This window comes from Podarcis tiliguerta, assembly GCF_965153285.1.
Source record: "Podarcis tiliguerta genome assembly, chromosome: 8".
NCBI classification, from domain to species: Eukaryota; Metazoa; Chordata; class Lepidosauria; order Squamata; family Lacertidae; genus Podarcis; species Podarcis tiliguerta.
In genome coordinates, this window is record NC_139541.1 from 21831663 (window position 1) to 21858330 (window position 26668).

Below are 26668 nucleotides of genomic sequence, written 5' to 3' on the forward strand. Positions count from 1 at the left end.
TTTGAACTCCTTTTCCCCATTTCGTGTCAGCACATCATCTCATTTCCTCCTCCCTCCACTGTTTAGTTTCCTCTTGTGTTGTGTCTGCTTTAGCCTACATGCAGAATCGTTTGTCTACTTCATTTTACATACAGTGCCCAAGCCACTGGGGGACACTCAGAATCATAGAATTTTAGAGCTGGAAAGGGCTTTGGAGGTCATTCCGGAATTAAAACCCCTTTGTTCAACGGAGGACTCAACTGCAGCACCCCTGACGGATGGCCATCCAGCCTCTACTTCAAGGTAGGGAATTTTTTTTTCAAGCCAAGGGCCACTTTCCATTCTAGGCAACCTTCCAGGGGCCACATGCTCGTGGTGGGCGGGGCAAGAGGCAAACGAGGGCGGGGAACAAATGCAAATTTTACCTCTGTATGAAGACAGGTTTCCACCTACACGAGACACTTACTTGTTCCGGAGCAGGAAAGTGGTATCCATCTTATTTTATTTGGTACATTTGCATCCCACTCTTCCTCCACAGATCTCAGGGCAGGGCCTGTTGGGCTGCCTCTGCTTTTATCCTCACAACAACCCTGTGAGGTAGGTTAGATTTGGAGACGCCGACAGGCCCACAAGTCGCCTGCTAAGTTTCGCAGCCGAGTGGAGATTTGAATTCAAGTCTCTGGGCAGCAGAACCTTCCCTGCGACCCCAAAACTGGCTACCCCTCCGGAAAAAAGAAAAGGAAAAAGAAAACACAGTTGGTGGTGTGGCCCCCTTTGGAGAAACAGGACATCAGGGGAGGGGGAGAGGCAGATGGAAACAGGAAGCTCCCCCCTTCTCCCTCCAAAGAAATCCTCCTGGGCCACAGCAACCATATGTAAGGCACTTGGGTGGTGGTCATGTTCAGTCTTGTTTGTGTGCCGGACGAGGGTCCCAATCCATAGGCTGGCTGGTCCACTATGCTTCTCAGTGCCCCAAAAGTTCTGCCTGTTGGTGCCTCTCTTGGTTGTGTGCATTTGTGTGTTGGTGTGCGGGAGATTACAGCTCATCTTTCCCTAAAGTGGCGTCTTGCTCGGGGTCTTCCGCTGGGGCTGGCGTGGAACTCTCTGCCATGATTTCCTTCCCTGCCACGATCTCCTTCTCTGCCACGATTTCCTTCTCTGCCACGATCTCTTTCTTCACCACGATTTCCTTCTCTGCCACAATCTCCTTTTCTGCCACGATCTCCTTCTCTGCCATGATCTCCTTCTCCGCCACGATTTCCTTCTCCGCCACGATCTCTTTCTCTGCCACGATTTCCTTCTCCGCCACGATCTCTTTCTCCGCCATGGTCTCCTTCTCTGGAGGCAACTCTGTTTCCTCCGTGTTGAACAGCATCCGCACCAGGTCATCGGCCTGGACTCTCTCCTGCGGCGGATGAGGAAGGGGACTTAGTTGCAGGGTGTGGAGTGGGATGGGGTTCAGCTCTCATTATTATCTGTCAGGGTACTGCCATTGGAACAGGGTAGGGAATCAGAGAGGCAGTTGGGTTACAGGGAACCTCCGAAAATCTTGCGAAGCAGTTCCTCTTCCTGTGGTGAGGAAAGCCACACCTCTAGTGGGGAAGAGGGGAAAGGACCAGAGGATGCTGCTGGGAGCCTCAGCACCGCTCCTGGCCAAGCTGGCCAGGAGGGAAGCACGCCCCTTCCGTCACCCGCCCTGCGCAGAGGTGTAAAACGCAAAGAAGGAAGGAAGAGGCTGGGGGTTACGAAGCTCTTATGTTGGGGGAGGTCCAGGAAACAACCACTCCTGGATTCTGCTAGCGACTGAGGCAGACATGAACTTGCGGCTCTGCACTGTAAATAGTTTTGCACCAAAATAAAACCTGCAAAAGACAGGTCGGAGTCCTGACTGGTTACTCACGAGCAACCACCAATGCCATCTGACATTATCGTTTCTACAACAGGGGCTCCTAAAATGCGCTCCGCCTGGGACCTTCTGCATGCAGAGCAGGTGCTATGACCGCGAAACTGCAGCCGCACCCAAAGCAGCTGCCCCTTGTGCAGGATATTTAACCAACGACTCATGTTTTGCCAGAAGGCGCATGAAGGGGCTGAGGGTCACAGAGTGCTCCTGAAAAACTGCTAGGGAGAACTTGGTGGTCCTGGCAGGAAGAAGGCATAGCTATATATCCTCTTCCTTGCCTGGGCTCCTCCTCTTTCCACCCTTCTCAGCCACGAGAACACCTGCAAGTTCAGACTCCATCTTAAGCTAGACTTTAGCATGTTTTAGTAACTGAATTGCTACTTTAAGCCTGTCTGAACAAACCGGCTGCATCTGTTATTCTTCAGGAGGCATACTGAGTGATTTTTACCCTTTACAAGACTGTGTGGTTGCTAATTTAAGGGGGAGAAAAGGGGGGTAAATAACAGGAAAATCCACTCTGCCTTAAAGCATCCTGGATTGCTAACACTGAAAGGCGAGCACTAGCCTATTTAAGCTTCCCTTTTAAACACTCTGCTGAATGCACAAATGTGAGGAAGAGTAATATCTAATAAATATATCCTCCCTTAGCATCTAATTACATCCCAACACATTTCTCCACAGGGCTGCCTGGGAAATTATGAAAGGTATGAGAGGAGAAGAAGGTGAGCAAACTAGCAAGCCTTCTGTAGAAATGTATCGTTGGTACATCCCTAAGAAGTCATCCATTCTAGCCCCCCGTTCATTGTGGGGTGCAGCTTCAGCCAACCAACCTGCAGGCAAGGAGAACACACCATCTTCCTAGGCAGCTTGGCCTACAATCAAACAGCTCTTGAATATTTCGGTCACTGACCAGAGTGCAACATATACAACAGCAGAGAGCATACAAACATAAATTGATTAATATTAAGCTCTGCGAGCTAGTACACAATACAGTGGTGCCTCGCAAGACGAAATTAATTCGTTCTGCGAGTTTTTTCGTCTTGTGAATTTTTTCGTCTTACGAAGCACCACTGTGCATTGACGGTTTCCCATAGGAATGCATTGGCGGTTTAAAAAAAAAAGGCGCAAGACGTTTTCGTCTTGAGAAGCAAGCCCATAGGGAAATTCACCTTGCGAAGCAACTCAGAAAACGAAAAACTCTTTCGTCTTGTGAGTTTTTCGTCTTGCGAGGCATTCGTCTCGCGAGGTGCCACTGTAAATAATTCAGATATAAAACAGCTAAAACATATAAACTAAAACCTTAATCGCTAATTTAAAACATAATTTAAAACCACTGGCCTGGTGGAACACTCTCTCACAAGAGACCAGGGCCCTGTGAGATTTGACATCCTTCTGCAGGGCCTGCAAGATGGAGCTGTTCCACCAGGCCTTTGGTCAGGGTTCAGTCTGACTCATTTTCTATTTGTATAAGAACAAGCACGAAGGAGGTTTCCCAGCCCACTCACAGGGTATTATAATATCAGTGGAAACTGGTTGGTCCTGGTGAGTATTAACCGCGTTCAGTTTTAACATGAGGATTGTCATTTGTCCAGTTTGAACTTTACTTTTAATTTATTTAAATTAATTTTGGGATGCATTTTAATTGATCAATTGCTTGTTTTGATGCATAATGTATTATTTATATGATGTTAGCCTCTCTGAGCCCGGCTCTGGCTAGGGAGGGCGGGGTACAAATAATTTTTTTAAAAAAACATATTCTTATTATACTTAGACATTGGTCGTTAGATTCATTCAAAGCTTGTCTCCTTAATTTTATAGAAGCAGCATGGAATTTAGCCACTTTGAAGGTAGTGTCTGGTTCTCTGCTCTCTATTAAGTATTTTAAGTAATAATCATCAGTTCTGCTTGGGGGTTTGCTGCGTGACTGGAGTGACAAATATAGAGCATATAACCTTGTAGTAATGACAGCACAGTAGGGCTTGAGTAGCAGTTTCAACTTCCTTCAAACCACAGAGGCATATTCGTTCTGAATATGGTTTGCCTTCAAATTTGCCCTGCTGGTGGAAGGACATTAAACCTGGCAAGCATAAAAAGCTCTTCTAAATTTGGGTATTTCTATTTTGGATAAATACCTCCCTTTGGATAAACCCCCTCCCATTAACTTTAATTTCTGGATACCTTGTCCTTTCAACTCATGTGGTATTGCAGCTCAACATCACCCTATTCGTTGTTTAATTGTGGATTCAGCTTTTTCATATCCACAGGTTATCAGAGCCTGCAGTGTGAACCCTCTTGGTTTCTCTTGCAGTGAGGATTTCCCCATTTTTGTTTTGCATGTGTCTGTTAAAGTTAAGGGTGCCAGACCCTACCAGGAAGAAAAATTAGTTTTAGCCAATAATGGATCTTCAGAATCCATATCTGGGACCTAAACAGTTCTTGCCATCTAGCTAGTGCCTCCAAAAGTTTAGCCAAAAGATCTCCTTCGATGCGGCGCCTACCCACTAGGCTTCCTTCCTCTGCCCTCTGCATAACCAGGTATTTTAGAAAGCAATTTCTTGGGAGAAAGGGCAAAGGCAGAAAACTTGAGGCCGAGTCGCCTGCAATGCAGAAGTGAAACCCAGCAAAACCCTCTTTTTTTTGCAGAATTTTACACACAGGCCTGGATATGGGGGCGGGAGAAAAAGAAGGGCATGGTGGAGAAAGGAGGAGTGAGGCAAAGCAACAGCCATTCTACATACCCGTTCGGTGTGACGGGGGTCCAGGGTGAACCACAAGGCAATGGCACAGCGCTGGCCCTTGGTCACGGCTTTCACGCCATGCGGGTTTTCGGAGCCTGATGAGAAACCCACAGCCCGGCCACACTGGGGCTGAACCTCTGCCTGGAAACCAACAAAGGGGATAATGATAATGATAATAATAATAATAATAATTTTATTTATACCCCGTCCTCCCCAGCCAAGACCAGGCTCAGGCGGCTAACACCGGGTATAAAAACAATTGATTAAAATACAACTTAAAAACAATGCAACATTAAAAAATGATCAGAGGACCATTTTGATTTGGACAGCACACCCCAAACTGAATTGCTCCCCGGCGGGATTGCTGTGCTGACTGGAGCTGATGGGAGTTGTAGTCCCAAACACCTGGAAGGCAAATGGCCTTTCTAGGCCAGTGGGCACATTAGGATTCATGAACAAATACTGGTGGTATCTGACTCCTAGTAAGTTTGAAACAATGTATGGAACAGGTACAAATATCTACTGGTAATGTAAAGAAAAAGAAGGTACCTTTTATCATACGTGGTGGGTGTGTAAGAAAATAAAAGCTTTCTGGGAGATGATATATAATGAAATGAAAAAAATGTTTAAAATAACTTTTGTGAAAAAACCAGAAGCTTTATTATTAGGAATTATAGGTACTGACATCCCAAAGGAGCAGAAAATACTTTTTATGTACAGCCACTCGCATGTTACTAGCCCAGAGATAGAAGGAAGACAAAGTTGCTACCAGAGAGGAATGGCAAACTAAGCTGAAATGGCAAAGCTGACTGGGAAACTCAGGAACCAAGAGGACAAAAACTTTTAAAAAGAAGGGGAAAAAATTATAACTGATCTAGGAGACCACTACAAGCAGATGGAAACATTAGCAGGATTTTAATCTCACTTGTAATGATAATTTGGACTGATATGAAATATAGAGTATGGAATAATATGCAGCTGTAAATGTTAATAATAGGACCCACGGAGGGGGTGGGGAGAAGTGGCGAGATTCAGAGTAATATCTACATGTGGATATGCATTTGGAATGTAATAATTTTATATCTGTAAAATCAAATAAAAAGGATTAAAAAAAAAAAAAGGATTCACCCACACCCTACCCCTTCTGTCTACTCCCAGAAAAGAGAAGGAAGGAAGTGGGAAAGAGTGTGACTTTTCCATCTTCCTCCTTCTAGGAAGGTGGTTTCAGGGGAGACAAAGCAAACCACTCTCACCACCTGGCAGCTGAGGGCCACTGAGTGAGTGGGAAGGAGGCTCAGAGACCTCGTGGGCACTCAGGGGGGCAGCGTTGCATCTGTTGGTGAGCCCTGGTATAACTGCTAACATTAAGTGGAAGAGACAGAACCAGGACTCAGCTACATTGGCAAAGAGAAAATGCTTTATATGCGTTGGTTTATGCAATTTAACACCGTGACACCAGATGGCGCTGTGGAGTTCCGTTTTTGCTAACCTGATTTCTTGTACAAAGCTTGCAATCCATTTAACTGAAACGCTTCTTTGACGTGCCCAGATCCAATTATGCTTATTTGCACAATGTACGAAAGACGTCAGAATCCAGCACAGAAGGGGCATAGCCCCGCTGAAACGAATGAAATCCACTAACTTCAGTGGGTCTACTCTGAGCAGGGCGAATATTGGAGGCAATACAGGGCTGGCTCATTTGCACCAAGGGTCACACACAGACTGTGGAGTCCAGCAAAGATGACCTCGGGGGGGGGGGGGGATTCCCTTTGCCCAAAGACACACGAAAGAGCGCAGAACATAAAGAGGAACAACCGACTCACAGTCACCGTCGTGGCATCCAGCTCCGTGAAGTAAAAAGCTCCTCCTTCAAAGTCACCGTTTAGGTAGAGAATAGCACTAGAATTAGCAGAGGAGAGGGGAAGATATTATGTCAATGCTTTTCCTTCTGGTGGAGCGGAGAAACACACAGACGAACTTTCACCTGGTTCGTTTTGAAAGTGTCCTTAAAGGACCCTCTTCCCAGGGGCTGCCTACGTTTTTTGGCCACGGGGCTCATTTGCCTTTTTAAGAGAGCGTCGTGGGCACATCCACAGATCTGAGACTTGAAAAAGCGCACAGAGCTGGAGGAGGAAGAGAGAAAGAGCATCCTACTTCCCCTTTCAGCTCTATGTTCTTCTCAGGGGAGAAAAAAGATAATCGGTCTTTTGCTACCATGTGGCCATGGGGTGGGGCCCTCAGAGGCTCCTCAAACACCAGGGGAAGACCACAGGGGCACCATTGCGCCCGTGGGCACCATAATGGCAACTGCTGCTCCAGACTCTAATTTGCAGTGCATTATGGAGCAAAGGCAGACTCTGTTATAGTGCAGGGAATATGCATCAGAACTGCCTACCCTTTTCCTTCCTTCCTTTTTTTTTTTTTTTAAAAAAAAGAGGGATTCTAGTCCTCATTGTTCAAGATGGAAATTGGAAACCCTGCCAAGTCCTTCTGAGTGGAAGGGGCTGAGCAAAATGTATGCAGATAGGTGAACCAAACATGTTCCCTTGGGTGCCAGCGTAGCAGCCCACAGAACAGAAAACAAGGTTGTTATATCTCATTTGGGACAGCCTATTTGAAAATGGCTCTATCCTATCAACTTCTCAGTCTCCTCTTCTCCAGGTTAAACGTACTCAACTCCCTCAACCGTTTCTCATAAGGTTTGTCTTGTAGACCCTTTAATCCTCTTGGTCGCCCTCCTCCACACATGCTACAGCTTGTCGATATCCTTCTAACACTGGGGTGCCCAGAACCGGACACGGGAGTCCGGCAAGTTGCTGTTTCAAGAATAACCTGGCAGAGGTTGGCCACCTGTGCCTGACATGTCTTCCCTGTGCTGGTCTTTTGACAGGCTGCCCTTATATTGTTTTAAATGGGTATTTTAATCGCTTGACTCTCATGCTGGGTAACGTTAAGTCTTTGGAGCGGCTCTGAGGTCCCCTGGTGGAAAAACCTGGGATAGACACTTAAAGAAAATAAACAAGGCAGAAGTCATGAACATGAGCCCAGTCTCTCTCTCTCTCTCTCTCTCTGTGTGTGTGTGTGTGTGTGAAAAGTCTTGCAGGGATAGAGGGGGTGAACTATGCAATCCTGCAACTCCCTCTTGCTGATTGACCTGGCTCCACCACCAGAAAAATGGGTTCCCCACCACTGTCCTAAAAGGGTGGGTCTTCAGGCAGCTAGACCTTGCCAACTATCTTAAGAACAGGGCAAGAGACTTTTGACCTTCAAGAGGTTGCTGGACTACAACTCCCACCTCACCCCTGACTGCTGGTCATGCTGGCTGGGGCTGATGGCTGCTGCAGTAGCCCAGCAACATCTAGAGATCCTCAGGTTCCCCATTGGCAGAGCAGCCACTCATGCAGGGACACAACACACAGCCTCCTTTCCAGATGGTGCTCCCAGGAGCCAGTGGCGTAGCGTGGGTTGTCAGCACCCGGGGCAAGGCAACAAATTTGTGCCCCCTAACCCGGGGCAAGGCAAGTAATTTGCGCCCCCCCCCCCCCCGCTGCACTCTCCCTCCCCCAGATAGTCCCTCGCTCTCTCTCCGCACCGCACGCCTGGCACCCTCCTCTACACAGTGGGCGGCCACCCGGCGGCTCAGCTCGGATTCGCACAGCCAGCACTGCAGTGAGAGAGAGTGAGTGAGCCAGGTAGGAGCAGAGAGCTGCGAGTGCGAGCACGCCCCCCCCAGATGTTGCGCCCGGTGCGGCCGGCCCCCCCTGCACCCCCCACGCTACGCCACTGCCAGGAGCCTTTAGCCCAGGGATGGGGAAGCTGTGGCCCTCCAGATGTTATAGACTACAACTCCCATCTTCCGTGACCAGCGGGTGCACTGGCTGGGGTTGATGGGAGTCATAGTCCAACTACATCTAGAGCACCGGTGCTCAACCTGTGGGTCCCCAGATGTTGTTGGACTACAACTCCCATCATCCCTGAGCTCTGGCCTTGCTAGCTAGGGGTGATGGGAGTTGTAGTTCAACAAGATCTGGGGACCCACAGGTTGAGAAAGGCTGATCTAGAGGGGCACAGGGTCTGTGCCGTTCCTTAAGAGGTCAAAAAGCTGCTCAGGAGCACAACCATCGCAGTGCCTTGCTGTTGTCCGTGGAGAAGGAATTTTTCATTCTCTCCACTTCCTCACAGCCATTACCTGTAGTCCCGAAATGTGTAGGCTGGCGGCTCTTTGACACACACTAAAGCCTCTGCGTTAAGGATGCAGTTGTCCACGTGTACAGGGTGGCTCGGATCCGCCCGGTCTTCCTGTTTATCTGCACGGGAGACAGACAGCACTGAAAGTTTGCACCACTGCGGCCAGCCTGCCACACTTGGCAGCGAAGATTCAATTACCCGAAGGATCCGGCTTTCGAAAGAAAGCAGCCCTTCACGTTCCTAGTCCTCATGGTGCTTTTGGAAAGGCAAACTCCAGGCAGGCAAGAGGCCTGGCAAGAGTTGGAGGACACATTCCAGCCAGGCCAGAAACACCCAGAGAGGGTGTGGCCTGGTGAGGGGGTGTGGCCTGGTGAGGGGGTGTGGCCTGGGGCAGGGTGTTTTGCGCTAGAGGATGTGCAGAATGCCCTACTTGCCTTCAATAGCAGTGCGGCACACCAGGTGGGAGTAAGAGAAATGCAGGGGGGTGTCGAGGCGAAAATAGGACTCCATCACCAGCCGGACCTTCTCGGTCACATTGTAGTAGAGGTAAGCACTTTGCATGGGCACTTTGCCTTCCTGTCCCAGCTGCGGAGGCATAATAATAATAAATTTTTATTTATACCCCGCCCTTCCTGGTTCAAAAACTGGGCTCAGGGCAGCTAACAACAAATTTAAAACACTTTAAAACACTTAATTATAAAAGCAGCATAAAATATAGTATAAAAACATGAATAACAATAAAAATCAAAAATCAATTAGATAATCCCCAGGGCTAGCTGGCTGAATTGGTCCTACTTGGGCCAGCGAGGAGGCCAGAGGAGAATTAGCTGTGGGGTCTCAGAGCAGGTGATCTTCATAAAAGGGGAGGGGGAAGGAAGAGAAGGGAAATAAAAGATCAGGCTGAATTCAAATTAAAGGTCAGGCGGAATGGCTCTGTCTTACAGGCCCAACAGAAGGAGGTTAAATCCTAAAGGGCCCTAGTCTCAAGGGACAGAGCATTCCACTAGGTCAGAGCCATCACTGAAAAGGCCCTGGTGGAGGATAGTCTGACTTCCTTAGGGCCTGGGACCGCTAAACTATGGTTATTCATGGACCTTAAGGTCCTCAGCAAGGCATACCAGGAGAGGCGGTCCCATAGATACGAGGGCCCTATGAGGCACACAGAGGAGGTTCAAGTTCCAGACAACAACAACATATTATTTATACCCCACCCATCTGGCTGTGTTTCCCCAGACACTCTGGGCAGCTCCCAACAGAATACTAAAAACAAGATAAACGGTCAAACATTAAAAACTTCCCTAAACAGGGTTGCCTTCAGATGTCTTCTAAACGTTTATTTCCTTGACATCTGATGGGAGGGCGTTCCACAGGGCAGGTGCCACCACCGTGAAGGACCTCTGCAAGGTTCCCTGTAACCTCACTTCTCTCAGGGAGGGAACTGCCAGAAGGCCCTCGGAGCTAGACCTCAGGCTAAATGATGGGGGTGGAGACGCTCCTTCAGGTATATTGGGCCGAGGCCATTTAGGGCTTTAAAGGTCAACACCAACACTTTTAATTGTGATCAGAAACATACTGGGAGCCAATGTAGGTCTTTCAGGACCGGTGTTATATGGACTCGGCGGCCACTCCCAGTCACCAGTCTAGCTGCCGCATTCTGGATTAGTTGTAGTTTCAAAGGTAGCCCCACGCAGAGCACATTGCAGTAGTCCAAGCGGGAGATAATCAGAGCAGGCACGACTCTAGTGAGACAGTCTGCCAGCAGGTAGGGTCTCAGCCTGCGTACCAGACCCTGGACATAGAATTGACCTGCACCTCTATGGACAGCTGTGAGTCCAGAATGACTCCCAGGCTGCGCACCTGGTCCTTTAGGGGCACAGCTACCCCATTCAGGACCAGGGAGTCCCCATACACCTCCTGCCCCCTGTCCTCCCAAAACAGTACTTCTGTCTTGTCAGGATTCAACCTCAATCTGTTAGCTGTCATTCGCCCACCAACTGCCTCCAGACACACACACAGGACCTTCACCGCCTTCACTGGTTCCGATTTGAAAAAGAGGGAGAGGTGGGTATCATCTGCATACTGATGCAGTGGCGTAGCGTGGGGGGTGCAGGGGGGGCCAGCCGCACCGGGCGCAACATCTGGGGGTTAGGGTTAGGGGGTGCAAATCCACGGGTTAGGGGGTGCAAATTACTTGCCTTGCCCCGGGTGCTGACAACCCACGCTACGCCACTGTACTGATGATCACCCAGCCCAACTCCCCTGATGAGCTCTCCCAGTGGCCTGTCCTGGTCCCTATTACCGTGGGCTCACCGGCTTTAAAAATGGAAGATGAAAGAAAATTGCAAACATTTGAAAACGTTTGTAGGTTTGAGTTGGCATGTTTTGTAATGTGAATAGAAGGAGCTGATTTACATATAATGAGGTGAAATGTTAAAGGAAGATAGAAAGTAAAAAGGGGGTTATAGAGATGCTAAGAATTTAGTAAACATGTTTGGAAGTCAGAAAGAGGGAGGGAAGGAAGTCGGTGCTCAGTCGAGCAATGTTTAAGGTTATTGATATATGTAACAAAATGTGATTATGACAAATATGGAAAACTCAATAAAAATTATTAAACGTTTATCGGTAAGAAAAATTAACAACGACAATTCAAAACTCCCCAAAAGTTGAGGGAACAAACGGCCATGGCTTTTTATTCCGCAGTAAGGTTGGGATCTAGCTGAGGAGGCCGCAATGCTTTCTGTGTTTGTTACAGCCCCAACATCACGGAAAGCAACTTCCGTCTGCATCTTTGATGACAAAGGCAGAGATTTACACAGGATGCTTCTGAATACCAGCAGAACCACAGGAGGGGAGAAGGGTCTTGTGTTCGAATCCTGCTTGTGGGTTTCCCACGGTGCAAAGAGGATGCTGGACTAGGTCAACCATCGGCCTGATCCAGCAGGCCCCCCCCCCCTTAGATTCTTGTGTCCTGGATTCCCCCCAGAAGTCCGAGCACAGCTTTCTGCTCTTTCAGAGACTTACCTTGAGTGCTTTATAGACGGTGACGCCATAGAAAGTCTCACTGGGGGTGTGTGGGGAGGTCTTCCCACGGTAGCCGTCACCGGCAGAGGCAGCTGCCTGCATTGGGAGAGGGTAGAGAAGATATATATATATATAAAACTGAACATTTATCTCTCTCTCTACTTGTGTGTGTTAAATTTTATGCTTTACAATTTAGAATATTCATTTATGCAACCTTAAAATAGCAATGACTTCCCTTCTGTCTCCATGGTTCATTTTACATAGCATAAATCCCTGCATATTTTATATAAACTAAACCATTCCGTATTCCATTATTACTTCCATCGATACTTATTTACATTGTTGGATTTATCTTAACGCTGCCAATGTTTTCAAGTGTACACAATTCCCCTCCTTGCCATGTATTCAATAAACATTTTCCAATCTTCTTTAAACGAATGTTCTTCTTGTTCTCTTATTCTATACATTAGATCCGCAAGCTGCGCATATTCCATCAGTTTAAGTTGCCATTCTTCTTTGGTTGGGAACCTCGCTCCATTTCCATTTTGGGGCTAAAAAACATGGGCTGCTGTAGTGGCATATAAATAACCATTTTTGACACCTGGGAATTTCCATCTGCATCATCCCCAGCAAAAAGGAAAGGTGCTTTTAAACATTTTTTCCCAATTCATTATAAATGATTTCCCAATACTCTTTTACAGGTCCACCACACATGAAAGAACGTACCCTCAACCTCATTGCATCTCCAGCACTTATCTGATTCAGTCTTACACATCTTAGCAAGTCTACTCCAAGTAAAACTGAACATTTCAGGTAAAAAAAGAGAGTAAAAGACCTCTGGACGTTTAAGTCCAGCCAAAGGCGACTATGGGGTGCGTTGCTCATCTCGCTTTTCAGGCTGAAGGAGCCAGCGTTTGTCCACAGACAGCCTTCCGGGTCATGTGTCCAGCATGACTAAACTGCTTCTGGCGCAATGGAATACCATGATGGAAACCGGAGCGCACGGAAACGCCGTTTACCTTCCCACCACAGCAGTACCTATTTATCTACTTGCACTGGCGTGCTTTCGAACTGCTAGGTAGGCAGGAGCTGGGACAGAGCAACAGGAACTCACCCCATTGTGCAGATTTGAACCGCCGACCTTCTGATCGGCAAGCCCAAGAGGCTCAGTGGTTTAGACCACAGCGCCACCCGCGTCCCTCAAGCAGGACTCATCTCAGGCCAAATGGCAGAGCTTGAGAACAGGCCCCTCGTGGCTCAATCCCTGCGCATCTCTAGGGTCAGACAAACAGCTAGGGCAGCTGAGCTGAGAAAGAACCACCCTGGACCAAGATTCTAGAGTGAGCTGCTGCCTCCCAGAGCATCCACAGTGCTGTGTTGGGACCTGAGGGGCAGCTACTCACATTGGTCAGCCTCTGCAGCGCCCGACACTCCTCTTCGGACAGAAAGCCGTCCACCACCACACGCTGGGAGCCGTTGAGCAGCTTGGAGTTCATGGTGATGCCAAGCCCGTCGTACACCAAGGGGCCTCCTGTTTGAGGCAACAAGAAGCAGTCAAGGCGTTATGGAACCTAGAGGCCCTTCAAGATGCTGTTGGACTCCAGCTCCCATCAACCCTGAACTGATAGGGATGCTGGGAGCCGTAGTCCATCGTCCTCTGGGGGAGCCAATTGGCCGCTGGGTGCAGCTGGAGCTGGGACTAAGCCTCGTCCCTCCAGTCAACAATCTCGAGCTCTGTCCTAGCTTCAGTTTAGGAGCTGTCTTCAAGGGCAGCCCCATGCATAAGTCACTGCAGCAGTCTAACCAGAGAGGAGGCGGCAGAAGCTAGGTTAGAGGCATGTGAGGGGTGTGGCCCCTCTGGATGCTGCTGAAACCTGCATCATCTCCAGTCAACATAGCCAACGGTCAAGGTTAAAGGGAGTTGGGAGTCCTTATGGAGGACCGCAGGTTCCCCACACGCGAGGAAATGGATTAGACCCTGCAGTTGGGACACAAGAGCTGGGACACAGCTGGAGCCATGGGAAGAGACCCCTTTCCCTTGGCCACCGACAAACACCCAGGCTGCCCTGTCACCTTCTCGCACGAGCTTGTTCATGTCTGTGGACTCCTTCGTCTTCTCCTCCACCAGGTTCTCAATCTCCTTCATGAGGTTGCCTATCTCTTCCGAGATGCGGGCTGCTGTCTCACGCTCCACCCTGCAGAGAATGGAGAGACAGGACGGCGTCATTGGCTGGAAGGTCAACAGTAACTCACTCTATGTGGGGCTGCCCTTGAGACTGACCCAGAAACTCCACCGGGTGCAGAATGCCATGGCGAGACTCCTTACGGGGTCCTCACTGCGGGATCACATTCACCCGGTGCTATACCAGCTGCACTGGCTCCCAGTGGAGTACAGGATCAGGTTCAAGGTGCTGGTTTAAACCTTTAAAGCCCTATACGGCCTAGGACCCGTTCCTACGGGACCGCCTCTCCTGGTATGTCCCACGGAGGACCTTATGGGCTTCAAATAAAAACATATTGGAGATCCCAGGCCACAGGGAGGTTAGGCTGGCCTCAACCAGAGCCAGGGCTTTTTCGGCTTGGTGGAAGGCTCTGGTGGAATGCTCTGTCACAAGAGACTAGGGGCCTGCGGGACTCAACATCTTTCTGCAGGGCCTGCAACACAGAGCTGTTCCACCAGACCTTTGGCCAAGGCACAGTCTGACCCCCTCTCTCCTTCGGTAATCCTCATAGAACTCTAGCCCAATGGCTGCCATTAATTTGATTCAGAATTTATTTTAGAATGAACTGATTTTAGAATGCATTTCAATTAATTGATTGTGATTTTATGTAAACTGTGTTACTTTTACTGTTGTTAGCTGCTCTGAGCCCAGCTTCAGCTGGGGAGGGTGGGATATAAATAAAAAATTATTATTATTATTATTATTATTATTATTATTATTATTATTAACAGGTAGACCTTGGAATGGAGCCAATTGCTGGCCTGGGCGGTGCAATTGGGGGGAAGAGTTCCCATGCAGATGTGGAAGGAGAGCCAGTTTCAAAAGCCTAGCTCCGAGCTATAAGGCAGCCAGAGAGAACAAGCCAGGCAGAGACATAAGCAGAGAGCCAACATGGTGCAGGTTAGAGTATTGGACTAGGACCTTAGAGACCAGAGTTCAAATCACCACTTCGCCATGAAGCTCTCAATGGGTGACCTTGGAGCCAGTCCCTGCCTCTCAGCCTTGGAGGGTTGTTCTGGGTATTAGATGAGGAGGGGAGCCATGGGAGCCACCCGGGGCTCCTTGAAGGAAAAAGTAGGATATAAAAGCATTAAAAAAGGGTGGGGGAGAGAAAGTCTATTGAAAAAGGCGCTCACTTCTGCTTCTCTTGCAGCCTCTTAGGTATCACCTCTTCCGGTGTCCAAGTGTCCTTAAAAACAGGGGGAGAGAAAAAGAACTTAGCGCAAGGAATTCCCCGAAAACTTACAACCAGGGGTGGTGGAATTCTCGGCCCGCTGAGCTTCCTGGTCTCAGCTGCCCAGTCGTTGTGGTCAGAAACTGGGGATGATGGGAACTGTAGTCCAATAACATGTAGCTATCCACAGATCCCTTCCTCCTTGACTCACACAGTGCCAGCTCTGTCACCTCCCCACCTCAAAGCCCTAGGCCCCACACTTTGCACCTTCTCCTCGTCCGCCTTTCCTTAAAAAAAAGGGCAAAACGGAGCGGGTGCCAGGCCAAAGAAGCCGCCGCTTACCGGGTCCACGAAGGGGATCCCAAAGATGTCGTAGGCGAAGAAAAGCTGCTCTTTCTCCAGAAGGCTGCGTCTCCAATAGAGCTCAACATCCTGAGCGGAGAGGGGGAAAAGGAGGGCAGAAAAGTTAGAAGCGGGCAAATCAAACAGATTCCTCGATTAGCCAGCACAGGGGTGGGGAACCTTGTGGCGTGTTTCAGCTGAAGGACCAAATCTCCCTCAGCCTGGGGTCTGAGATCTTCTAGGGAAGCCTTTCTCTCAATCCTGCCAACGCTCCCAGGCATGTTTGGTGAGAGAGAGGGGCTTAGTAGCTTCTTTCCACAGGGAGCCTAGGCAGCGTGTTGAATTGTTTCAACTTTTGAATATCAATAAAGGAGGGGCGCTAAAAAGTCGTAACACGACTTGGGAATCTGAAACATATTTTGGTTGAATTGATATAATCTACTTTTGCTTAGTAAGCGAAACGTGTGTAAAACTGCATAGAAATAATCAAAAATGGCTGCCAAGCACTTTCAGTTATATTTATGGTTCCTTACATTTACAGAAGGTAAACTTAAAATTATTTGGTTTCCGAAAGCAGTGCCTCTTCATCAAACATAGACTTATCAAGGTAAATGTTGTCCAATCAAAAAAAGAATAGCAGGTTTGAATTCCTCACACCTCAAAGCATATTTTTAAGACCCCACTCACTGAAGAAATTTACAAAAAATAAGTTTCACTCCATACTAGAATGGTCCCCTCTCTGCTTTCCTCTTTCTGGTAGGCAAAGACTTTCTTTTCTTTTCTAATATAAATGGGATAGGCAGTAATAAAAAGATATAAAACAAGTAACCGCAGAAGGGAAGTTGAAGAAAATGCGGACTATGGATTGATGTAAAGATTTTTTTTTTAATTTGGCAAATATATGTAAAATGGAAAAAATAACATTTATCTAAGAATCCCTGTGGGGGAAAAGACTTTCTTTTCTTGTTCAGACAGGTCTTTGGCCACTAACTGGCCATTGTGTTGCGGCAGGCCTTCCGTGTGTGTATGTGTGTTATGAATTCCGCCTCATTCTTGTGTTTTCAAAACGGTTTTGTTTTGATTCAGTGCTGTTTTTTATAATATGCTCACTTATTTAGTCTTGATATTTATTGTGTGCTTTTTGTTGTACCCGTGGGCCCCTGTACTGCACCCACCAGGACACCCACCTTTCTGGGGCGTACAGGCGTGGCCAGGTTGTCCCCCAGCACAGCTGTGTAGTAGGCCAAGTTCTGTTTCATCACTTCGTCGTTAGGGAAGAAGAGCAAATAGGTTTTGGCACACTCAATGGCCTTCTCGTAGTCGCCGCCTGGAAAAGGGGAGAGAACTAGCATAAGGACGCAAAAAGAAGACGACGACCTGCATCTGGATCAGGCCAGGCACCCATTTGGTCCAGAGGGGCAGATTATCAGATCCCCCAAGGGGAATCCTGCAAGCAGGACCTGGGAGCAACAGCAACTGCTATTCAGAGGCAAAGCAGTGGAGGGAGAATGTACCGTATTTTTCACTCTATAGGATGCACCCGACCATAAGACACACCTAGTTTTAGAGAGGGAGAACAAGTAAAAAAATTCTCTCCCTCTCTGCGCAGTGCTCCTTCAGCGAAGCGGCAGGAGAAACGGAGCCCCTTCCATTTCTCCTCCCGCTTCGCTGAAGGGGCGTTACTTCTGGGTTTCGCCGCTTGCGCATGCGCATGTCACGCGCATGCGCGGTAGCAGCGAATCGCGACCCGCGCGGGTTACATTCACTTCAGGATGCGAACGGGGATCCAGAACAGATCCCATTCATATCCAGAGGTACCACTGTACTTGCAAACCGCTTAGAAGCCTCTGTGGGTGTTACAAAGTGTATATATTAACACATTATCTAGACAAACACATTTATTGTATAGTATACAATGTGTGGTGCATTTTAGGTATGTGATATCATGAGGGTCCAAAGGATAATTTTTCCTGGAAATGGGGCACAGAGTAAAACAACTGAAAGGGGAAGCAGGCCAGTTTCCTCCCACAAAAATAAGAACCATTGTGCCTGGACCTTTTCTCTCAACTTACTGTTGTAGTAGGCAAACTGAAGGTAGTTGAAATGAGATGGGAGGAAGTCCTCAATGGGCTTCTCAGTTCCGGTTTGAGATGCAAGTTCTGTGACGCAACCTTGCTTGCAGCTCAACACTTGTGTGTAGTGATCTGGCAAAACAACAAACGATGACAAACCAGGTTTCTTCTTAAGAACAGGACCAGAGAGTTAGAGGGGGTTTTGCAGGCCAGAGACAGTAACCTACATGCTGTATGCCATATCAGACCCAGGACAGACCAAACCCTGGCTTCCTACGCCACACCTAATGTTATATGTGATGTCAGGTGTGGGGCAGGAAAGGGCGTGGCTACAAGGAACAACCCTGTTCCTTTGCAAACAGAACTTGTCATTCAATGCAGACAGCTTTGCCCCTTTGCAGCTGTGGTTGGGATTTCATTTTCCCAGACTGCATTGGCAAACCAACTCCCATCCCTCTTCACTTCGTATGCTCCTGAGTGGTTAAAAAAAAAAAAAAGGTAAAGGACCCCTGGACAGGTAAGTCCAGTCAAAGGCAACTATGGGGTTGCAGCGTTCATCTCGCTTTCAGGCCAAGGGAGCCGGCGTTTGTCCACAGACAGCTTTCCGGGTCACATGGCCAGCATGACTGAACCACTTCTGGCACAACAGAACACCGTGACAGAAACCAGAATGCATGGAAATGCTGTTTACCTTCCCGCTGCAGCGGTACCTATTTATTCACTTGCACTGGCATACTTTTGAACTGCTTGGTTGGCAGGAGCTGGGACAGAGCAATGGGAGCTCACCCTGCTGCGGGGATTTGAACCGCTGACCTTCTGATCGGCAAGCCGAAGAGGCTCAGTGGTTTAGACCACAGCGCCACCCATGTCCCCTGCTCCTGAGTGGTGCAGTCCAGCCACAAACTGAATGGGGTGCTTCGGCATTTAGAGAAAAGAATTCCTTGAGTTTCTTTCGCTCGTCCACAACACTCCGGCCGCTGGTTGGGGCTCACCAATGATAGCTTGGAAAAGGTCCGCGTTGTACTCGAGGTAGTTGTAGCCTTCGTAATCGTACGGCCCCTCGCAAAGGGCTCGACACTCTGTGTCGGCGACCCAGTAGGCTTCTAGTGCCTTCTCCAGGTGCAAGATGGCCGCCTGGGGCTTCTCCTCCGTGTAGTAACTCACACCCAGGCGGAATTCTTCCTACAAAAAAAAAAGGGGGAAAGCATGGGAGGCAGTCAGAACTTGTGCGAGAGATGGGAAGCACAGATTGGAAGCTAGTCCACCAACCTCAATCTTAGCTAGACTGCACATAGCATATGCTTGGAGGAATCCTTTCTCAGACTGTATTAAGGCTCATGGCAAAGACCCTTTTTATCTAGTTGGCAAAGCCTGTCAGAACAAAAATTCCTTCAGTTATTTCTGGAAAGCACAGCGGGTGGGTGCCTGTCGGATTCCCCAGAATGGGGCACCCACCTTGGAGGCCCTGCTGCAGGTCAATGAGGAGAGGGCTTCTGGGATCTTTGAAACCAGAAGGAGGTACGTAAGGGAGTAGGCGGTCTCTCAGGTGTACAGTAAGAAGCACCGTGCATTGTACGTCAGTGCCTCAAACTTGGCCCAGTTGCAGTTTGGCCAGCAGTGCAAATCCCACAAGCAAGGTGTTATATGCTGGAAGTAGTTTGGCTCGACAAGCAATGTAGCTGCTCTGGTCTGGACCAGCTCACCCCATTGCTCCCGCCACTGTCAGCAAGAATGAGGCATTCCAGCATGTGGTATTGCCACTCATCTTGCCTGCCCCTGAGCAGAGAACTCAAGTTGCAATGCTTTGGGGAGAACCCTGGCTCTTGCAAGAACTGGAAGGTTCAGGCAATAGAAGGGGAGCGGGCCAGCAGCAATTGCTGTTTTGCCTCAGGCGGTCAAACAGGATTTGCCACCTCTAGGCCCTGTGGTGGGGATTTTCCGGTCAGGAACCCAAGCAGCTGCTGTGGAGAGCTCCAGTCTTATGGCTGGAATGACCGTGTTTGAACGTTGAGGGATGCTGGAGATTTTTTTTTGTGGCGAGGGGGAGGGTTCTGCCTCCCCCCCTCTTTACAGGTGTCCCCCAGTTTCAGGCCTGGGCAGGATTGAACCCTGACACCTACTTGCTACGTCTCCTCTGCAAAGCCACACAGTCCACAGAAAGACCAATTTGGAGACCACATTTGTGGCTCAAAATGTGGAATTTATGTAGCCCAGGCTAGATTCTGGACCAACTTAGGTAGTAATTCATAGGCAGAATCAGAGGTATTCAATATTTTGAATAAAATATTGGGGAGGGGGGAGGTAAGCCCCACCCCTCATAATCGATCATATAAGGTGGTGCACGCACACCATTTGAATGGCAATGCCCATCAACCTGACGGGGATGGGACAATCCCCTCAAATATTTTATTTGGGGGGGGGGGTTTGGAGATCTCTCAGGCCCTAGGAGTTGGCTCCTGTGGGCAGAATATGGACTCTCTCTATGCATATGTGTGTTGGGGGGAGAATCTGGGCACGGGTGACGTACAGTGGCCAATGGCGTTCTCACCATGTGCGGCTTGGCCTCCAAGTCCACAAAGTCAGAGTCTTTGACACCAGCCATCATCTGGTAGTAGTCCAAGTTCTGCCGCATCTCCATGTGGTCAGGATTGGCCACAAAGAACGTGTGGGCTGCGGCCACGGCTTTGTCGAGCTTGTTGATCTGAGGGAGAGAGAAATAAAGACAGTGTTGAGTGCATGAGATGAAACTTGGTGGACCAAAGGTGGGGAGCCTTTCACAGTCTGGGGGGGTCTCATTCTGTTTGAGCCAAACCTCTGTGGGGTGGGGAATATGCTAGTAAAGAGTAGTATCAGAGGCCGAAGTGAGCGAAGCATTGAAAATAATAATAATGATGATGATGATGAGGTGTCTTAAAGTGCACAACAAAAACAGACCTAACAGACATTAAGATCAGATGCAAACACACCAGCAAACAAATCGTTCTTTTTAAATATGCATCTTAAGTACTGTATTTTTCGCTCTATAGGACGCACTTTTCCCCTTCAAAAATGAAGGGGAAATGTGTGTGCGTCCTATGGAGCGAAGACGCCATAGCCCCGCGATCCTCTCCCGGCTGGAGAGGTGACGCGCGGCTATGGCAGGAGCCTCTTTAGCCGCGCACCACCTCTTCAGCTGGGAGAGCGTGTGCGGGGCTAAAGAAGCAATAGCGTGTGCGACTATGGCAGCAGCCTCTCCGCTGCTCCCTGACCTGCTCTTTGGGGCTGGTGGTGGGCTTCCCCCTGCCAGCCCCAAAGAGCAGGTTGAAAGGAACCTGAAGCCTGGTGTGCACCGACCCCTCTCGCTCTCCAGGCTTCCAAGGTAGCCGCCTGAACGCACCTTAAATGGCACCTTGTTTTAGAGCGGGAAAACAAGAGGGGGGAAATTCTCCCTCTCTCTGCGCAGCGCCTCCTGCCACTTCGCTGAAGGGGCGCTGGGCAGAGAGGGGGAGAATTTTATTTTCTTGTTCTCCCCCCTCTTAAAACAAGGTGCGTCCTATTGTCCGATGCGTCCTATGGTGCGAAAAATACAGTATGTATCTTAAATATTCTCCCTACCCCACTTTTAAAAAATGAGCATGAAAACAGCCAAGTTACATCCAAGTGACCTTCCCAATTAAAAACCAAGAGCCTGGGCAGATAAAATGTTTTACTTTTGTATAACAGTCCAGTTTCTACACATGCAGAGGTGCTGAACCTGAGATTACCAAAATTGCAACAACAAGCCCTGCTGTTTGAGAGCTTCAGGGCCAGCCTAAGACATTTTGCTGCCCGAGGCAGAAAAGGTTGCCCTTCCCTCACCCCATTCTACCACCATTCAAAGCCCCCTCCAAATTGTTTGTGTGAATTCTGCAAGAGTCCACACACATCATTCTGCTTTATTCACGGTTCTGTGATGCTTCCCAAGGATTAGCCCATTATTGCCACCTGGAGGGGCAATTTTGGAGCTACAGCACATCAAAGCAGAAAAAAAGATGAATGAGATTTGTTATGGCCACTCCATTCAAGTTTGCTGAGAGATATAGACAATGAAATGCTTCCAACGTTTGTGCTTTAGAAGTCATCTTAAAGAAGCTGGCCAGATCCCTTAAAGGACCTCCCCTATTTCTTAGTATTTTTTTTTCCTGTTGCTGGGTTTTTAGTTGGTTTATTACTTGGAAAATTATTGATATATTTTAATTTTTAAAAGATACACACATATATATTTTAAAGGGCTTTAGGATTGCTGCTGTTATTAATACCTGCGTAGTGATTTGTTGCTGTTTTAATGGATTGTGTTTTCTAAAAACAATAAAGCTTAATTGTTAATCAAAAAACAAGAACCTGAACATTTGTAAAAAAAATCCAGCAGGAAGTTTGGGAACACGCATCAATCGGAAAAGAAGGCGTGTGTCTGTGCAAGGCGTCTAACCGTCCTGATGCCACCATGAGCACAGCTTTGCACGAACGCACAATGAAAAGGATTTCTAGAGAAGGCCCCCCAAAACTAACAGGAAGACATGCAAACACCCCACAAGCAGTTCACTGCGAAGGCAGGGCAGCCAACTGGAGCACAGAAATCACCCTATCCGATAGATAGGAATAGCAGGAGGATTATACTGTGAGTTTTCGCCTTTTAAGAATGGAGAGAGCTTAGGAATCAGCCACAGAGAAGCCAATGGGGTTTTTGGTGGGGGAGAAAGAGAGCCTGGCTCTTTCCATATTTGCTTTCTCAACTCCAGTTGTTGAATTGGCTCTGAAACCTGAGATCACGGGGGAGGGCCCCCCTCTTTTGCGTCTTCCTGCGCAGCCCCTCTATGGACGTGGCACATCGCCCCTCCTAAGGAAGTAGGGAGGAGAGAGAGAGGAGAGAGGAAGGGCTGAACTTCTGGCCGCAGGGGAAGGAGCAGGAAAAACGCTTTCTAAGTGGCTGGAGTGAACATGTGGCAAACAAATGGATGGAGACTATAAGAGAGACAGGCCGGGTCAACTCTTCAGAACTGGAAAAGTGATTAAAGGCAAAACCCTTTCTGCAATAACTGAATCCCTGAATCCAGGCACCTCAAACTCATCAGCTCCTCCATCTCTGCTTTGTTCTCTTCAGATATTGCAACCGAGACCCAGGGCTTTCTGCAAGGCTGCTTCCTATATAAGGACAAAGTATTCCTTCGTTTTCCAATTGTGCTACAGGAAATCTGGAAGGACCTCAGATTTCCAGTGGCAGATTCAGTTGTCCAACTTTTCTCAGACTTCCAACAAAAGGGAGATACTTCCAGGACTCGGGCAAAGTCCAGGCATTGGTCAGTGGCATTGCAGCTGACCCAGCCACCGGTGTATGAGGCAAAAGAGAAAGCCCATAGGTTCATCCACGGGGGCAGCGGCAGCAGGATTGGGGCTGAAATGCAGTGGCAGGTCCAGTCCTAAGCATGGATGTGAGACAGAACTGATGCATGCTGGACCAAGGCTAGTGGCCCACCTGGTCCAGCATCCTCCTGTCACAGTGACCAACCAGAAGTCTCAATGGGAAGCCTGCAAGCTAGACCAGAGGGCAACAGCGCTCTCCTTGCTTGCGATTGCCAGCAACGGCAAAACGATTTCTCCGATAATGGATGCTTTTCGAGATGCAGATGGTGCTGTTTTCTGCTTGCTCCTAGTGTGATTATTTTCACCCACAGCTGCAGTTTATTACACAGATACGATTAATAGTATGTTCAACCTCTGTATGGCACTTTTAAGCACTTGGCGTATTTCACATGCATTTATCTAGCTGCAATCCTTACGAGCTTGCACGATAAACTGCTATCATTATACCCAATTTTGCAGGTGGAGATGCGAAAGAGAGTACAGCTTTTCAGCTCTGTCTCTTAGCCGCTTTGCAATTTCTGTTTTCTTTCTCTCTCCTTCCTCCAGTCTCAGTACCTGTAGCCTGGTTTCTCTGTTTCTTTCCATCGAACCTATTAACGTTTCTTCGACCTCAACCTACACGATGTCAGATGGCAGGGAAGTGTTTTCCCTACTGCCAGGACTGCCTAGTGGAGGGACGGGGACTCTTCTTCAGCCAGGGGACAGCATTCCCTTCTGGGAAATCTTCTGAGGGCCATGTCCTAGTGATGGGGAAGCATCTGGAGTGCAAAGCAGAGCCATCAAAAGGCCTGGGGAGATTTCCAAGGGCCAGATAAATGGGCCTGGAGGGCCATACTTGACCTCCTGCCCTAGCCACTAAACTTCAGCATCCTGTTTCTCCACAGTGGGGGGGGGGGCGCTTCTGGGAAGCCCACCAGCAGGGCATGAAAAAAATGTGTTTTGTGCTAAACTGCCTCTGAACCTGGAGGTTCAACTTAGGCATTTTGACTAGTGGCCACTGACCTTTTTCTTTCAAAAGCCCACCAAGTGGCAGTGAGGTCCATAAGTACAAGCCCTTTCTCTCAAGCTTTTCCCCTATTCTCATTGTTTCCTTTGTTTCTCAGTTCCATCTTTCCTAAATTATCCCACTGCTGTATCTTCAGAATAAAAACTTTGAGGGCTCCTCTTCAAAGGAGATTTCTTGCCAAATCGGAGTAAAAGTCCATGTTGCCCAACAATCTGTCTCCAGAAATACATTGAATGCATTGAAGGCCACAAGCATGGGGAGAGAGACTGCCATTGCTATTTAAGTCCCATCATAAGAGAAGGTATACTGCTCTGAACTGGGGAGGCTTTGCTTTAGCTACCACAAATGTTTGTGGCATTTGTATTGACCTGAACCTGCTATCGTTTTAAATCACTGAAAGGCCACACAGCTTACTGTTCAAGAAGGAAAATAATTTCTTGCCCTGCATGCCTACTCAGAAGTAAGCACCACCATGTTCAGTGAGGCTTAAAGTGGCACTGGTGTGGAGACAGCACAATTTTGGACATGAATATTAAAATCAAAGTGAATGTTGGAAGATCAGGGATCGACAAAAGAAAGTATTTCTTCAGACATGAACTCGCAGGTATGTCCAACAGGTAGATCGTGATCTACTGGTAGATCAGTGGATGCCTCTAGTAGATCACCAGTAGATCACTGGCTTCCCCTAATAAGTCTTGCTCCCCTAAGAAAGCTCAACCTTTTTGCCCTGCGCCTCCTCCTTCAAAAAAGCTCAACAACTTTGACCTGAACCCACAAAAAGGGGGTAGATGACTGCTAGTCTTTAACTCTGTGAGTAGATCGCAGTCTCTTGGGAATTGGCCTGGGGAATTCAGAGGAAGTGATGGCCATCAACTTGGACTGCTTTAAAAGAGGATTAGCCAAACTAAGGCTATCAATGGCTACTATCCCTGATGGCTATGTTTCTGCCTCCACTGTTGGAGGAAGCAATGCTTCTGAATATCAGTTGCTGGAAACTACAGGAGGGGAGAGTGGATACGGACGACTCAGGGCCTGCTTGCCAGTTTCCATGGTACGGAATTGCAGAATTGTAAGAGTTGGAAGGAAAGGGACGCGGGTGGCACTGTGGGTTAAACCACAGAGCCTTAGGACTTGCCGATCAGAAGGTCGGCGGTTCGAATCCCCGCAACGGGGTGAGCTCCCGTTGCTCGGTCCCTGCTCCTGCCAACCTAGCAGTTTGAAAGCATATCAAAGTGCAAGTAGATAAATAGGTACCACTCTGCCGGGAAGGTAAATGGTGTTTCCGTGGGCTGCTCTGGTTCGCTAGAGCTGGCCACATTACCCGGAAACTGTACGCCGGCTCCCTCAGCCAATAAAGCGAGATGAACGCTGCAACCCCAGAGTCGGTCAAAACTGGATCTAATGGTCAGGGGTCCCCTTACCTTTAAGAGTTGGAAGAGACCCAATGGTCATCTAGACCACCCTCCTGCAACACAGGAATCTTCTGTCCAATGTGGGGCTTGAACCCACAACCGTGAGATTAAGAGCCTCCTGATCTGCTGACAAAGCTGTCCCAGTAGGCATCTTGTTGGCCACTGTGAGAACAGGATGCTAGACTAGATTTGAGCTCTTCTCGCATTCTTAAAGGAATATTAAAATTAGTTAGGGCTCCAAGCAGCAGCATCAAACCATCTCTTCCAACCCCCTCTAACTTTTGCTAAAACTGAATCCAACTGAACTCGACGGGGCCTACTTCCCCGGTAAATACGCAGAGAGGATCAGGAGGAATCCAAACCAAGCTGGATAGATCCCCCAGAGGAGCTCCCGTGACTCCTTTCCTCCCTGAGAAGGTCCCGATCCACTTGAAAAGATCCCCCCCCCCCCCAATTCTATCGCCATCAGTCCCCGATCCAAGTGAACAGACTACCTTGAAATAAGCCACTTGGAGATAGTTGTACGGGCTGCGCTTGCGGAACTCCAGCTCCGTCTCCTCGCCGAGCTGGTAGCGGGAGGCGCCGTCGGGGAGGCACTTGCGGAGGCAGCCGGCGCGGCGGAGGAGCTGCCCGAAGAAGCGGAGGTCGTCCAGCGGGCGCCGCTCTCCGACGGCGGGAGGCGCCGGGTGCTGCTGTTCGTCCTCCGCCGGGCGAGACGGGGCTCCGTCGGTGCTGTTGGCAGCGCAGCGCAAGCGGCACTGGATCAGGCGCGCCCGGTGCGCCTCCCGCGCCCGCAGCGCCCTCTCCATATGCAGGATGACGGCGTTCCAGTCCCCGCGGGCGTAAGCCTCCGTGCCCGCCGCCAGCAGCATATCCGCGGGAAGCGAGGAAATGTCCGTCTCGGCCTCGACGGCAGGAACGGAGAGCTGCGCCGCCAGCAACAGGAGCCCAAAGAGGAGCCGCGCAAGCAGATCCCGGGGCGCCATCGTGGCTCGCTCGCCGGCTGCGAAGGGGCGCGCAGGGAGGCTAGCCACGCCCACCCCGACGGGGAAGAGGCCCCGCCCCCGATAGCAAATAGCCACGCCCCTTTCCCGGAGGCCCCGCCCCCGGCATCTCTTCTATCAGAGACTCCGCTCTCCCTGGTAAGGTTGAGCGTACTCCCAGTTTTGTGCATATGCACGCCGATTTTTTTAATGGGTGCTCTTTATTTTTAATGCTCGGTTTAAATTGTG

At 49.0% G+C, this 26668-nt stretch overlaps 1 protein-coding gene across 2 annotated transcripts; it reads right to left on the reverse strand.

The window, feature by feature from the left end:
* Window positions 1-464: 464 nt before the first annotated feature.
* P3H1 (prolyl 3-hydroxylase 1) lies at window positions 465-26494 on the reverse strand. Of its 2 annotated transcripts, XM_083452123.1 has the most exons (16): window positions 25931-26494; window positions 20188-20340; window positions 18632-18821; window positions 17640-17771; window positions 16755-16894; window positions 15568-15657; window positions 15188-15240; window positions 13903-14024; window positions 13233-13360; window positions 11830-11925; window positions 9243-9393; window positions 8810-8927; window positions 6444-6519; window positions 4621-4761; window positions 1199-1384; window positions 465-1147 (listed from the first exon to the last, which is right to left on the reverse strand). In XM_083452123.1, exons 1-16 carry the CDS (start codon window positions 26420-26422, stop codon window positions 1016-1018), a joined length of 2400 nt encoding a protein of 799 aa, XP_083308249.1. In that variant the 5' UTR covers window positions 26423-26494; the 3' UTR covers window positions 465-1015. The 2 variants fall into 2 exon arrangements, with proteins under 2 accessions (XP_083308249.1, XP_083308248.1); XM_083452122.1 differs by having other exon boundaries at window positions 465-1384.
* Between the last annotated feature and the right edge of the window lie 174 nt (window positions 26495-26668).

Bases quoted from the DNA above. Each gene is read 5' to 3' on its own strand.
- P3H1 (XM_083452122.1), bottom strand. From the start codon at position 26,422: ATGGCGCCCCGGGATCTGCTTGCGCGGCTCCTCTTTGGGCTCCTGTTG. The intron at 4,762-6,443 runs GTGAGTCGGTTG...GTTGGTTTCCAG, and splicing joins TGGATGCCACGACGGTGACT to GCAGAGGTTCAGCCCCAGTG. The intron at 1,385-4,620 runs GTATGTAGAATG...CATCCGCCGCAG, and splicing joins ACCCCCGTCACACCGAACGG to GAGAGAGTCCAGGCCGATGA.